The sequence below is a fragment of the Branchiostoma floridae genome, chromosome 2 (genome assembly GCF_000003815.2).
Source record: "Branchiostoma floridae strain S238N-H82 chromosome 2, Bfl_VNyyK, whole genome shotgun sequence".
NCBI classification, from domain to species: Eukaryota; Metazoa; Chordata; class Leptocardii; order Amphioxiformes; family Branchiostomatidae; genus Branchiostoma; species Branchiostoma floridae.
The window spans coordinates 33,034,058-33,049,647 of NC_049980.1; the positions used below are offsets into that span (position 1 = coordinate 33,034,058).

The following is a 15,590-nucleotide window of genomic DNA, read 5'->3' on the forward strand; positions in this document are numbered from 1 at the left end:
GATTGTTCGTTTCTTAAAACATCCCAGCCGGGACCCAGCTTGGAAATGTGACGCAGGCGTCACCTGGTGTGGGCTGAGGTTGAGGAGTCTCCAGGAGGAGTAGATGAGGTCGGAGAAGTGGTGCAGTAGCCGCAGCCTGGCCTTGATGGCATTGATGCTGCACTCCTTCAGGGAGGTGAACTGTGGGGGAATGGAAGAGGGCTGGCCCAGCTGTAGAGGTGCCGGGACACCGGGGGCACGCTTGGGCGGGGGAGGGGCGGTCCAACTTCCACTATGATTCCTGCCTGCAGAAATCTGTGGTGGGGACAGTTAGAAAGAACAGTGTTACTCTGTAGATAAGGAAATCAACTGTGGGGGGATGGTTGAGGGCTGGCCAAGCTGTAGAGGTGCCGGAACACCGGGGGCGCGCTTGGGTGGGGGAGGGGCGGTCCAACTTCCACTGTGATTCCTGCCAGCAGAAATCTGTAATAGGAACAGTTAGAAAGAACAATGTCATTCTGTAGATAAGGAAATCAACTGTGGAGGAATGGAGGACGGCTGGCCAAGTTGTAGAGGTGCCGGGACACCGGGAGCACGTTTGGGTGGGGGAGGGGCGGTCCAACCTCCACTATGATTCCTGCCAGCAGAAATCTGTAATAGGGACAATTAGAAAGAACAGTGTTAGTCTGTAGATCAACTGTGGAGGGATGGAGGACGGCTGGCCGAGCTGTAGAGGTGCTGGAACTCCTGGTGCTCGCTTGGGTGGGGGAGGGGCGGTCCAACTTCCACTGTGATTCCTGCCAGCAGAAATCTGTGGTAGGGACAGTTAGAAACAACAAAGTTAGTCTGTAGATAAGGAAATCAACTGTGCAAGGATGGAGGACGGCTGGCCGAGCTGTAGAGGTGCCGGGACACCTGGTGCTCGCTTGGGTGGGGGAGGGGCGGTCCAACTTCCGCTGTGATTCCTGCCAGCAGAAATCTGTGGTAGGGACAGTTAGAAAGAACAATGTTATTCTGTAGATAAGGAAATCAACTGTGGAGGTATGGAGGAGGGCTGGCCCAGCTGTAGAGGTGCCGGGACACCGGGTGCTCGCTTGGGTGGGGGAGGGGCTGTCCAACCTCCGCTGTGATTCCTGCCTGCAGAAATCTGTGGTGGGGGACAGTTAGAAAGAACAATGTTATTCAATAGATACTGTGGAGGTATGGAGGAAGGCTGGCCGAGCTGTAGAGGTGCCGGAACACCAGGAGCGCGCTTGGGCGGGGGAGGGGCGGTCCAACTTCCACTATGATTCCTGCCAGCAGAAATCTGTGGTAGGGACAGTTAGAAAGAACAGTGTTAGTCTGTAGATAAGGAAATCAACTGTGGAGGGATGGAGGAGGGCTGGCCGAGCTGGAGCGGTGCCGGGACACAGGGGGCGCGCTTGGGCGGGGGAGGGGCGGTCCAACCTCTGCTGTGATTCCTGCCAGCAGAAATCTGTGGTAGAGACAGTTAGCAAGAACAATGTTATTCTGTAGATGAGGAAGTGCTCTGTGGAGGGATGGAGGAGGGCTGGCCGAGCTGTAGAGGTGCTGGAACTCCTGGTGCTCGCTTGGGCGAGGGAGGGGCGGTCCAACCTCCGCTGTGATTCCTGCCAGCAGAAATCTGTGGTAGGGACATTCAAAATTATAATTGTATTTCAAGTGCATGTTCTACATGTAGTTTCTGTCTGTATCTACAAAAATACAGGAGGGCTGGCCAGGCCGTAGAGGCGCTGGGACACCGGGGGCTCGTTTGGGTGGGGGAGGGGCGGTCCAACCTCCACTATGATTCCTGCCAGCAGAAATCTGTAATAGGGACAGTTAGCAAGAACAGTGTTATTCTGTAGATAAGGAAATCAACTGTGGAGGGATGGAAGAGGGCTGGCCAAGCTGTAGAGGTGCCGGCACACCGGGGGCGCGCTTGGGTGGGGGAGGGGCGGTCCAACCTCCGCTGTGATTCCTGCCTGCAGAAATCTGTGGTGGGGACAATTTGTTTGTTCAGTTGTTACCTGTGTGTGTATACTATCGCCTGTTGGCAAAACACACCAGCTTGAGACTGTATCTGTATTCTGTATAGTTGGCATAACCACCATTCAGTGTAACACACCAGCTTTGCAGATATGTGGGACAGCAGCAGTTGGTTCTTTCTTATTATTTACATAATGTTACACAAATTATACACAACGTATTTCGATTTTCCCCAGACAACTTTCTCCTAGTGAAATAAACAATACAATAAAATGCAATGCAAAGAGTTATAAATTGAAGTCCAACCTGTCTGACGTTCTTGCCCTGCAGAGCGGTGATCAGACAAGGCTCCCTGCGTGCGTTGGTGTCCCCTATCCCCAGCTGTCCGTCCCCGTTGCTGCCCCACACCTCCCCATGTAACACTAACAAACAGACAAACAAACAAACAAACAAACAAACCTGTCTGACGTTCTTGCCCTGCAGATCTGTGACCAGACAAGGCTCCCTGCGAGCGTTGGTGTCCCCTATCCCCAGCTGTCCGTCTCCGTTGCTGCCCCACACCTCCCCATGTAACGCTAACAAACAAACAAACAAACAAACAAACAAACACACCTGTCTGACGTTCTTGCCCTGCAGAGCTGTGACCAGACAAGGCTCCCTGCGAGCATTGGTGTCCCCTATTCCCAGTTGTCCATCCCCGTTGCTGCCCCACACCTCCCCATGTAACACTAACAAACAAACAAACAAACAAACAAACAAACCTGTCTGACGTTCTTGCCCTGCAGAGCTGTGACCAGGCAAGGCTCCCTGCGTGCGTTGGTGTCCCCTATCCCCAGCTGTCCGTCCCCGTTGCTGCCCCACGCCCACACCTCGCCAGTAGAGGTCAAGGCCAGCGAATGTTCCGCTCCCACGACGACGTCCTCCACGAAGAACGCCTCCAGCGCAGGAACCTGCTGAGGACGGTTGTGGTTCCTGCTCCGACTCTCTGGCTGACCAATCAACCGCTCTGTAAGAAAGGACTGACCAATAAGCTGCTTGCCAATAATATAACTGGCCAATTAGCCCCTAGGCAATAATAGAATCAACCAATCAGCCAGTTGGCAAGAATACAATTGACCAATCAGCTGCTCTGCAATAAGGAACTGACCAATCAGCCGGTTGGCAATACTAGAACTGACCAATCAGCTGTTCAGCAATAAAACAATTGACCAATCAGTCGCTCTGTAATCAATGAGATTACAAAGGTCTTTGTACACCTAGCTGCAGTGTGAAGTATAGAAACAGTACTCGGTAGTGCCCTGAGGAAGGTGACAGAGATGTCACCAAATCATATGCCAGGTAACTCCTCCATTGTGTAAAAAGAACTCCAGTTATTTACCAACCAGATAAAATTACTCATGGATCAAATTAAGGCGGAGATACAGACGCACAGACAGACACACAGAAAACACACTCCTGTTACACGGAGGTATATACATATACTGTAAATGCATTTAAGTTTGCTGGGATTCAATTTCGCGGTAGCAGGAAAATGACTTTTCGCTGTGGTTTTAATTTCGCGGTAACACCTTCGACTGCAGTCTAATAACTTAGAAAAATGTTCGCGGTGGATTTAAGTTCGCGGTGAAGTGGTCACCGCGAAAACCACGAACATTAATCCACCGCGAACATTTCTGCATTTACAGTAAATGTATCTCACCTTGCCCAAATGTAAAGACTCTGCCGTCCTTGGTGAGTGCCACAGAGAACTGAGTCCCACAGCAGACTTTCTTCACTCCTATCCCACACAGGGGGTCCACTCTCTGCAAAAAAACAACAAGCATAAATCAGTAATCTTGATGATATCATACAGTAAGTAGAATATTTCGTAATAAAAGACAAGCAACTAGATGATTTCAAAAGGTTGAATAAATTCTTTATCTTTCATCCGGAAATTTGAAAAACCAAAGTTTGGAAAGTCATTTCTTCTCTGCAGAGCAATTAGAAGAGCGAACTAGAGCTAGAATGGAATGGACTCCAGGCAACTCAAAACCCAGCGCCAATCTTGGTTGAGGTTTGGTTGGGAGCATAGTCGTGGGAAGGTCCTGAATGTTTGTCAGGGGCTTTAATACACGTCAGGTGCCTCAACTATGCACTATGAACTATGAACTATGCACCAATCACTGTGACCTATGCACTTTCCCAACAAACCTGTGGTGTTGACTTGGCTGTGGAGTTCCCCAGACCCAGCTTGCCGTAGTCTCCATCTCCAAAGGACCACACAGTGTTTCCGTCTGCCGACACAGCCAGCGTGTGGTTCAACCCACACCCAACCTACAACAACAACAACAACAACGGCAACATCATGTTATTACCAGTGCTGACACTGCTATCGTGTGGTTCAACCCGCAGCCAACCTACATCAACAACAGTGAACAGTTAGATCAAATTGGCAATCACTGGATTACAATTTTTTTTGGACTTAACCAATTGATTACACCTACCCTACATTTCAGAGCTGAAAGTCTGTCACCTTCCTCCAATAGAAAGAGAGCACACACGCATGTGTTAGGTTAAGGAGACAGTAGGGCTCATCAAAATATACTGTAGTCTTTTACAGTGATGATGGTTCTACAATCTCAAAGTCAGTATCTTTTTAGCTGTACAATGCACAGTTGTAGTTTTTGATACAAAATCATTCTTATCATCATGATAAGGTTAAGTGTGAACTAGGTACAAATAGGTTAAACTTACTAAGGACAACAGAATCACCCATGACACATAAACAAACAAACAAACAAACAAGTGTTTACCTGTCCAACCATCTGGCCCTCCAATGCAGTGACTCTCTCTGGAATTTTCTTGTTTGAGGTGTTCCCCAGCCCCAGCCTGCCGTAGTCACCGTTTCCGAATGTAAACAGTTTGCCATCAGCCGACACCACAGCGGAATGTTTGAACCCACAGGCCATCTGGAGAGCAGCAAGAGGAAAGATAAGATTCATCCAACAGGCTATAGTGGTAGAAATGTCATGCTTATCATGCAAGCATCAATGTAGTGCATGCCTTAATAAAGGCAGTTTATACCTATTTCCTTACTTGAAAATGAGTAAATATCTACCTTCAGATAGAGATGTCCTTTCAGACAATAAGCTAGACATTAGACATTTAAAGCTAGAAACTGCATGAATTAGAGCTTAATGCCTACACCATAGACTTTTGAACTGGACTGTCTTCTACGTAATACATTATGATATTTTAGATTGTACTTAATGTTTGTTTCAGATTCCTAGGTTAGATATAATATGTGTATTATACGTCTATATGTTATGGGTGGGTCATGGCCCTAGCAATACATGTTGCTGCCTTTAAGTATTGTCTTGTTGCAATCTCAATACATCAGAGTCAATCAAATCAAGCTGGAGGTCTCATTTTTTGAGAAAGCCACACCTCAAGTACACTAAAGAACCAACCACGCTTTACCAGATACAGTCAAACCTGCCTATAGCGGCCACTCAAGGGACTGGAGAAATGTGGCCACTATAGACAGGTGGCCACTATAGAGGAAATGCTGATCAATTGACCATGAGCAATAAGTTACATATGATTTCAGTACCCACTAATCTTTCTCACTAAGTAACATTGTCTCGATCGTCTCATAATTCAAGTGACCCTGCCAAAGTCAAATCTACCGAAAATGATTGATATTGCCATTCGCAATGTTAGTAAATTCGCCGACGAAGACTTGCACTCTAACGTTCATGGCATGCGCTACCACCAAAATGACCCTGTCAGGAACTCCAAATCCTCGCAAACTACGATAATCATTTTAAACCCGGCGCAGGGTGACACACGGTCACTGTATGGTCTCACTAGGTAGTGTTTCTGTATCTAAGGGACCAGAAATCGTTTGGCCGTGGCCGCGTTGGACAGGTGGTCGCTAAGCCTATTTCTTAATGCTTAGGTCGATGGGAAAATCTAAGGGACTGACAAAAAGTGACCGCAATGGCCAGGTGGCTGCTATGCAAAGGTGGCCGCTAATACAGGTTTGACTGTATATAAAACTAGAGTTCGGCGACCTCATACCTCCATGAAAATTTAGAGCTTTTGTAAATTTAATGCAATTGACTAACATATTAACATAATTTATGCATGGTGTTGTTCATCATTGACTAACGTACACATGTCACAATTATAAAATTCCCATTATTAATCACAAAGTGGTTTTGCAATTTTTAAATAAATTATTCAAATAAGTTCCTCATTACCATATTTGGTATCTGCTTATATTCCACCTATCATAATTAACATGTGTTACATATGTATTGAGGTCCAGTTATTGAAAACAATGGAACCTTACCATTTCCTCATTAATTACGCAAATTAAGTCCTCATTTGCATAACATGTATATCATTATGAACATCTTTGCCTAAGCTACCTGCATGCCTAAAATGCAGGCAATCCGTCGTTCCCTTCTGCAGTTATCCTCTTTAGAGTGTCTTGACAAAAACACCCCTGCAGTTCCACAATTAAATGTTAGGGAGCTGAAACTTCCTCCACTTGTTTATGGCACTAAAAGCTATCTACCACCTAAATGTTAAGACTATGGCATGTCTGGAACAAGAGATACATTGAAAAAACTGCTATGATAGAATATTCTCATCAATTATGCAAATGTACTCTTAAATTGCATAATTAGTATTTTATCTTGTAAAACATTGTCTAAGGTACCTACATACCAAAAATTATGAAAATCCGTAGTTCCCTTCTTGAGTTATCCTCTTCAGACGTTTTTGGCGAAAATGCCCCTGCTATCCCAAAACTAGACGCTAGGGGGCCCAAACTTATCTCATTTGTTCCTGAGCACAAGGGCTTTTTAATACTCAAAAATCGTGACCATAGCATGTTCAGAACATCGAGATAGCAAAACCGGAAGTTGCGCTGCAGTACCAAGGGGAGCCGCTAGGGGGCCCAAAATCTGATCATTTCCAGCTTTCGTCACACACTACCAACAAGCCAAGTATGAAACCAATCCACCCAACCGTTCATGAGTTATTTTGTTTACACACAGACACACACACAGACAGACAAACGCAGGGTAAAATATAACCTCCATGACATTTCATGGAGGTAACAAACAAACCTGTATGATCTCCTCCCCCTGCAGAGCCTCGATCTGCCTGGGTCGGCGCTGCCGGTCGCTGTTCCCGTGTCCGAGCTTCCCGTAGTCCCCGTCGCCCCAGCTGAACACCTCCCCGCTCTCCGTCAGCGCCATGGAGTGGCCGTCGGAACCGCAAGAGGTCACCAGCTGGGTCACAACGAAACCTGCGGACAGAAAGACAAAAGAATAAGAAAGTCCACCCCAGTGATGAACCGGGACGAAGGGGGGTACAAGCTCAGCCACGTTTGGGATAGTGTTCTTGCCGCTAAAGCGCCACCTACATCGGCTACATATAGCGGCAAGAAGCAGAACTCCCGTTAGAAGCTCTGAGGAAGATGTCTGACAGACATCGAAACGTCAGCAGGTGAGAAAAACTGGTTGTGAAATAGAAAATTCTTATGTCCTATGATCTACCAACCTGATGAAATTATTTTTGGAAGAAAGACATGTCAGGACAACAGGACTTCACCAAAAAGTTGAAAGTCACGGCCCCTCCCCAAAGTGTTGGCAACTGTAGGGCCAGCTGCTAAGAGTGTGATTTAATCAGGCTAAAGGTATGATTAAGATCCCACATTGACTATCGTCAGAGATGAACTTAGTAGTAGTCATTCATGCACTGTGTCCAGGTATAGCAACCATCCCTCTCCTCCCACCGCCTTTTACCAGTGGTAATATTAAAGCTTTGTTCAAAAGAGCTTTTCTTTGTGAACTGGTATGGGTTGAAATCTTCACCAGTATGTACCTTGCAGTGCTGATATGATGGTGAGCTGGTGCAGGTCGTCGGAGTTGCCCTGTCCCAGCCGCCCGTAGCTGCCCTCCCCGCAAGCCTGCACGGTGCCGTTCGCCTGGATCACAAACGTGCAGTTCTGCCCACAGATGATCTACACAACGGGGAAAATACATTCATTGCAAACTGCAACATAACAATGAAGTAACTGGCAAGGAAATACAGTAAGTTTCAGTCACCTGTATCCATATATCAACAAGAAGCCTTTCATCCTGCATATCCTGCCCTATCTACAATGAAGCTCTAGGTTCCCGGACCTAATTTGGAATTTTTCAGTACTGAAGTTGCCTCACCACTGACACAAGGTCTTGCTACCTGTTCCTGGACCAGTATTGCTGTAAGGAATTTCCATCAGATATAGAAAGTGTTGAGACAAAAGCTTTTAAAATCATGAACATCGATCACTAAGAAAGGGACCCGTTCCTTTTGTACTGTTGCCTACCTGTTGAGCCTGTGAGAAGGACGGAGTGACAGTTGGAGTGAGCAAACTCCTCCCTGTCTCTGCCAGCTGCCCATGCCGCCCCCCTCCCCACATGTACGCCTCACATCGTCCTCCCAGCATCCAATCCTGAAGAACAGAGATGGGAAGAAATAATCAGTTCTCTGAAGTGATTATAACTCCCATGTTGTAAAAAGAAGCTGTATTCTATCTACTCCATACCTGTTTCCTATTTTTCTGACTTTTTGTGAATAAGGATACCAATGACAATGACAATGACGTTTATTGCATATTCATGCCCCGTTGGGGCTAAATGCAGTCAGTTTGGTACAAAAGGTAGTAAACGCAAAGTTATACAATTTCACATAGTACTATAGTTTATATGCATCTTCTCTCTTCCTAAAACATTTGTAGATGAACTAACAGAGATTTTCTAGTATATCGTGGTCAGATGATGACATGAGATATTTGAACATATCTTCCTTCGTCATATTTCTGATCTACATGTGTAGCATTAAAGGGGCATTCCACTCCAGAAGGGAGTCTTGTTTTCCAATAGATAATGTGTCAATGACATAATCAGCCGAATTCACCTTGGGATGAATTGCGCAATGTGTGTTTTGTAAAACAATATGACACTCAATAAACCCATGCAGACCCTTCCCATGCATTCCCTATACGCATAGACACTTTGTTTATCGTGCATATTTTCGGAATAAATGAGGTTCGCTGAGCACACCGAGAAAGCAAATTGCTCATATTATAAGATAGCAAAAAATGCAAGAACAAGACGAGATTTCTTAGCGAACCTGAAATTAGTTTTGTAACCGTACCTAAAAGTTTTGCATTGTATTAAGCCATAGGATTAATTCAATTAGAGGGTACTCTGGGAGTTTAGTAGAAGACTGAATGCTTTTGAGGCACGTGGAGCAACTGAGTACTTGATCGTATAATGTGAAGTAGTATGCATATATTGCTTCCTGAAATTGATATCTATCGGAAAATAACACTCCCGTGTGGAGTGGAATGCCCCTTTAACAAATGTATATACCAATACCAGAAAATGTCATGGCAATTTTGAGACGGGAAGCAAAGAAACAGTCAGTTCTCTGAAGAAATCACATCAGTGATTATAACTCACATGTTGAGAAAAAGTCTAATCTACCTACTCCAGACTTGTTTCTTTTTGTCATTTCATATATTTTCCAAATTCAGTTTTTGTAAATAAGGATACAATACCAGAAAATGTCATGGTAAAAGGTGAATGTACATATGCATATTACTACAAAACCAGTGCATAAAATCCAGAAACAATCAATCACTTCTGTGAGTTCTGTCTAATGTTTGTCCTTACATAAATGGTAAAGTTCATAACTCTATAATCTATTAGAAGACATTGCATAAAAATATCCAATATTCCTTTAGGTTGAGGTAAACAAGGCAATGGAAAAAAAGCCCTGGCCTTAAGAAAAAGGTCATGATGGCTTTATGTCTCTCCAGGGACAAAGAGGACACAATAATTAAGTAAGTACAACATACCTCGGGTTTTTGTGTTGCCCAGGCCATGATTTCTTCATCCATGTTCAGTTTCCACGCTATGTTATCCTGGGATAAAAACAAATAGAATTGAGAAATGAAATAGAATTGAGAAATGAAATTTTAACAATGGATTCTGCATGTGATGTTAGGGGTTAAGTTTGCAATCAAGCAAAGGTAGACATCCTGACTTGAAGTCTGTAAATTTAAAAAACATTTGCTTAAAAGACAGTCAGAACTTTTCAACACTGACAGAGGTGGATGGAGAGCAGCAATCAGACCCAAACGACTTCTCACAATGTCCAACCCTTGCAAGACAGGGAACAATGGGAAACAACGCTAAACCGGATAGTGAGTGAGTGAGTTATATCTGATGGTAGACCACCCTAACACATTTTTAGCATCCTGATTAGTCTCTGAAGGCAGAGGTATCCATCTGGACCTCTACAGGTAAAATCAGTAATTCTGCCAGATTGCAATCTCTATCTTACCCGAACATACATATCAATATCAATATGTTTCAACACTCTAGCTGACAAAAGGTGATTCAGGGGTGTCCCTGTAGCCCAACAAAACAAGAAACCAGGAAAAACATGATTCTGAGCACTGAGTAAAAAAACCTACCGTTGGCTGCATGGGTTCATCCTTACTGATGGTTTCAATGTCGGGGACCACAAAGGATGATGGGAATGCACACCTCTTGCTCAGCGTTTCCGCTGACTTCAGCGCTGATGAAAATGACGCCAGCCATGTCCACTCTGGAACATTCCTGGAACATAACATAACATTACATTACATAAAACTCATCCATTCAGTAACAACCTTCAGTTGCATTGAGAATTTATCATTCTGATAACATGCTGTAAAATCAATTTAAGTTCGCTGGGATTTACTTTCGCGGTAGTGGAAAAATGGAGAGTTTGCGGTGGTTTTAAATTCGCGGTAGCGCCATAGACTTTAATCACACACAGTAATGGAAAAATGTTCGCGGTGGTTTCAAGTTTGCGGTGAAGTGGCCACTGTGAAAACTGCGAACATAAAACTACCGCGAACATTTCTGCATTTACAGTATCTGAGGCACAGAATGTTGTTCTTACATGTGCAATGACCAGATACATATAGAAAACAACAATAAGTATTCTGTACCGCCCAAGGTACATTGTATGTCACGACCGCGGTTAGGATTGCTTGACGGCACACGAAGACTGGAGAGTAAATACTAGTTGTAAGGACTTTCATGTAGTTGTATGTTTGTACTTTTTTATAACCAGGAAGAGTAGATGAGTGCAAATGCTGTGTGTCAGCTAATGGGCTAGTGAAGTATCCAAAGATGTAGAGTACCTGCATCCTTCCTCCACACTGGACCGGAGGTGGGGGGGACACGGAGAGGTGCAGAGTACCTTCTCCAGCTGCAGTCCGATCGCCATGGCAGCGAAGTTCTGTAGGAAGGTGCTGTGAACCAGCTGGTCTCCGCACACCACATGGGCCTGGAACATAACACAATGCACACTCTCAGTTCAGTTCAGTTCATCCTCTGAGAGGTGACACCACCGTCTCCATCGAACAGAGCTCGCTGGCCTGTGAACCCGTGTCCTCGAGCAGTAGCTTCCTGAGTGTGGCCGAAGGGCGGCCACGCCTGCGCGGCTCTCCTGGTTCCCAAAGCAGGACCTCTCCTGCCATTTCCTCATGGCGCACCACGTGCCCTGCCAAACGCAATCTTCGACTGCGGACAACTGCCGATATTCTAGGCAACTTTTATAATGCAAAAATTGGTAAATACATAGGATATTTCCGAAAATAATTTCGTCAGGCTGGTAGAACGAAGCATATTGGAGTTTTTCTTTTCACAACTAGTTAAGTCTGATCTGGTTAAGTTTTGACGTCTATCAAACATCTTCCCAACAGTTTCTGAAGATGTCTGATAGACCTAAAAATGTAAGCAGGTCTGACTTGACTAGATGTGAGAGAGAAAACTTCAACATCCTACATAAGTATTGCTTTTCTATTAGATAGATCATAGATGTAAGAATTCTTGGGTGCGAGCCACAGACTTGAACGATCAAATTGAATTTACACCCAATACACATTGACAACGGGTTGATTCTTGAAAGCAAAAGCAATTGTGCAAAAATATTGACAGGCAAGTAACATCTTGAAAATCTCACCTTTTCATATGAGTACTGCTCCTGAAGGATTCTGGGTAGCCTCCCCAGCAGTGCCTTCATGCAGGGAGCCTGGTGCAGTCCCACAATGCCCTGGGACCGGAGCGCCATCCGTGCGGCCGCCAGCGACGTGTGGTGGCTGAACCAGTCCGGGCTGTAGTACATCAGGGACACATCCTGCAGGAGGGGACGTTTGTGTTACAGAAGTAAGTCTTGTCTCTTGTCTAGTGTTACCCCCAAATAGCCCCGCAAGGGGCGTGGGGGGGGGGTCAATTGAGGTCCTGGGTTAGGGCGGGCAGGTGGGAGCACTTAACTAACGTTATGGGCAGATGTCAGAGTTGAGACTTTTTGGGTGGGAAGGAACAGGTAGGGTCTAAGCCTTCCAATTTTGGTCAAATTTGCTCAGTTTAGCAGTTTAGTTGGCGTGCGGAAGGAGTTTGGTTGTTGGGTCATATGGGTGGTATCAGGAGAAAACTGAGGTTTCTTTCATAGAGCGAGGGTTCCTCAGAGCCTGAGCCAGTCAACACTCTGTTTTCTTTTTAAATGAATGGTTTTACAGATTACCCTTGTGACTGTCTTGTGGAGAAAACTTTTTAAGATTGAAATTAGGGTAAGTACACCTGTCCCTGGTGCTGAACACCCATCACTAACAAATACAGGCCTACAGTAACATTACCATCCCTGTCCCTGGTGCTGAACACTCATCACTCACAAATACAGGCCTACAGTAACATTACCATCCCTGTCCCTGGTGCTGAACACTCATCACTCACAAATACAGGCCCACATTAACATTACCATCCCTGTCCCTGGTGCTGAACACTCATCACTCACAAAAAACAGGCCCACGGTAACATTACCATCCCTGTTCCTGGTGCTGAACACTCATCACTCACAAATACAGGCCCACATTAACATTACCATCCCTGTCCCTGGTGCTGAACACTCATCACTCACAAAAAACAGGCCCACGGTAACATTACCATCCCTGTCCCTGGTGCTGAACACGCATCACTCACAAATACAGGCCTACAGTAACATTACCATCCCTGTCCCTGGTGCTGAACACTCCTCACTCACAAATACAGGCCTACAGTAACATTACCATCCCTGTCCCTGGTGCTGAACAGTGTTTACTAACAAATACAGGCCTACAGTAACATAACCATCCCTGTCCCTGGTGCTGAACACTCATCACTCACAAATACAGGCCTACAGTAACATTACCATCCCTGTCCCTGGTGTTGAACAGGCATCACTCACAAATACAGGCCTAAAGTAACATTACCATCCCTGTCCCTGGTGCTGAACACTCCTCACTCACAAATACAGGCCTACAGTAACATTACCATCCCTGTCCCTGGTGCTGAACACTCATCACTCACAAATACAGGCCTACAGTAACATAACCATCCCTGTCCCTGGTGCTGAATACTCATAACCCATTCACTAAGATAACCATCCCTGCTGAACACTCATCACTCACAAATACAGGCCCACAGTAACATTACCATCCCTGCCCCTGGTGCTGAACACTCATCACTCACAAATACAGGCTCACAGTAACATTACCATCCCTGTCCCTGGTGCTGAACACTCATCGCTCACAAATACAGGCCTACAGTAACATTACCATCCCTGTCCCTGGTGCTGAACAGTGCACACTCAAAAATACAGGCCTACAGTAACATTAACATTCCTGTCCCTGGTGCTGAAAACTCATCATTCACAAAGGCAGGCATAGAGTAGTGCTGAATGGTGTTCACTCACAAACACAGGCCTACATTAACATTGACATTCCTTTCCCTGGTGCTGAAAAATCATCAGTAACAAATACAGGCCTACGGTAACCAGCCTAATGAGGTTAAGAATGTAATAATGTAGAAGAATACCTTCGACTTGTTGAAGGCAGCCACGAGAGCCTGCTCCCCTGCCCACACCAGGCCCTGTGTGGTACCCTGCCCCATCAGGGTCTGAGTGACTGCTCCATCCTATGAGAAATTAAACATGATTCAAGATTCAAATGGCGTTTATTGGAAAATCGCAGGGTCTTGCACTGAATTACATCCAATTTACACAAGTTAAAATAATCACATCTAACAATATTGCACCTATCTCATATGGTGTTACAAGTTCTGATTACAATAAATTACACGTTTATATAAAATGTTACCACATGGAAAAGTGTTAACTAGCGTTAGATCCTGTAAGCAGGTAGACTCATTCTCACCTGGAGTGACCACAGGTTAACCACACCCCTGGAGCAGCCCGTGGCCAGCGCCATGCCGTGGGAGTGGAAAGCCAGGTGCTGGATGGACGTCTGGTGACCCTTCAGCACCAAAACCTCTTCCACTGGACCCTGTGTGGCCTCGTCTGCTATCGTCTCCTACATCAACAACCATGGTGCAGTTAGTTCATAGAGTGTGTGTGTCAACTGTAAGTGCTAACTAGCATTAGATCTTGTAAGTAGCTAGACGCTGTGTGGCCTCGTCTGCTATCATCTCCTACATCAACAATCATGGTGCAGTTAGTTCAGGTGCAGGGTATGTAAACAATGATACAAGTTATGTAAACAATGATACAAGTTTGTGTACAGAGCTGGGGTTGCTGACTGGTGTGCAAGCATGTGCAAGTTTGTCTAACCCTTGCAAGACACGGAATAACAGACAATAAATCAGATGATGAATCGTTAAGACTCTGTTAAATACTCTGTTCACACTACTGCAGCTGGATACTACTCCTACTACACGTTTATGAAGGCTAGACATCCAGGTAAACAATATTCAAATACAATAATATTCAATCTCTACAACCGGATATAAAACATAGATTTACTTCCGGACGTTTCGAGTGACATCCATCACTCTTCTTCAGCATCACTACTACAATTACGAACCTGGTGAGATGTGGAGGCTGTGTCTGCCCTGTTCTCCCGGGTCTCAGCCTGCTGTTCCGTCCTGCGGGGAGATGCAAACGGTACGGAGACGGTAGAGCCGGGCTGGGGGAGCGTCCACACATGGACACTGCCGTCAGTACAGCCACTGTGGATGGAGGGGGAGAATATTTAAATATATGCAATCGTCTTGAGATCCAAATGATACAACTACTAAACTTCACACATGGACACTGCCGTCACTGCAGCCATTGCAGATGGAAGGATCCAAATGATTTAACAGAACAAACTATGACACACGAAATGCACACACTTGGACACTGCCGTCAGTACAACCTCTGCAGATGGAGAAGGAGAACATTTAAAGGAAAGCATCAGAAGATCTGAAATTCTTTATTTTCCAGTTGTAGTTCACTCATTAAAAAGTTAATCTATTTCAATTTTTACATTAATCTACCAAATATAACCCTGTAGACACATTTGAACTTTGCAACTGTCTTCAGATCCAAATGAGAAAACAGAATGAACAAAAAAAGGTGAAATGCACATGGATGCTACCATCACTGCAGCAGAGGAGAGGGAGAACATGTTTTTGTATGCTGCAGTCTTAGGATCCAAATGATATTATTACTGAACAAAAGAAATGACTTTTCCATGATTTGTTTTAGAG

General features: G+C 45.1%; 1 protein-coding gene across 1 annotated transcript in view; it reads right to left on the bottom strand.

The window, feature by feature from the left end:
• LOC118409197 (probable E3 ubiquitin-protein ligase HERC1) overlaps positions 1-15,590 on the bottom strand; it is a 241,474-nt gene that overhangs the window by 7,263 nt on the left and 218,621 nt on the right. Inside the window, exons 72-86 of the mRNA XM_035810066.1 lie at positions 14,924-15,068; positions 14,258-14,413; positions 13,920-14,018; positions 12,031-12,204; positions 11,207-11,352; positions 10,490-10,634; positions 9,869-9,934; positions 8,333-8,458; positions 7,846-7,984; positions 7,086-7,267; positions 4,758-4,913; positions 4,156-4,278; positions 3,665-3,767; positions 2,727-2,971; positions 64-294 (exon numbers count right to left, since the gene is read on the bottom strand). Coding sequence (XP_035665959.1) covers positions 64-294; positions 2,727-2,971; positions 3,665-3,767; positions 4,156-4,278; positions 4,758-4,913; positions 7,086-7,267; positions 7,846-7,984; positions 8,333-8,458; positions 9,869-9,934; positions 10,490-10,634; positions 11,207-11,352; positions 12,031-12,204; positions 13,920-14,018; positions 14,258-14,413; positions 14,924-15,068 — 2,236 coding nt within the window. The remainder of the gene's footprint in view (positions 1-63; positions 295-2,726; positions 2,972-3,664; positions 3,768-4,155; positions 4,279-4,757; positions 4,914-7,085; positions 7,268-7,845; positions 7,985-8,332; positions 8,459-9,868; positions 9,935-10,489; positions 10,635-11,206; positions 11,353-12,030; positions 12,205-13,919; positions 14,019-14,257; positions 14,414-14,923; positions 15,069-15,590) is intronic.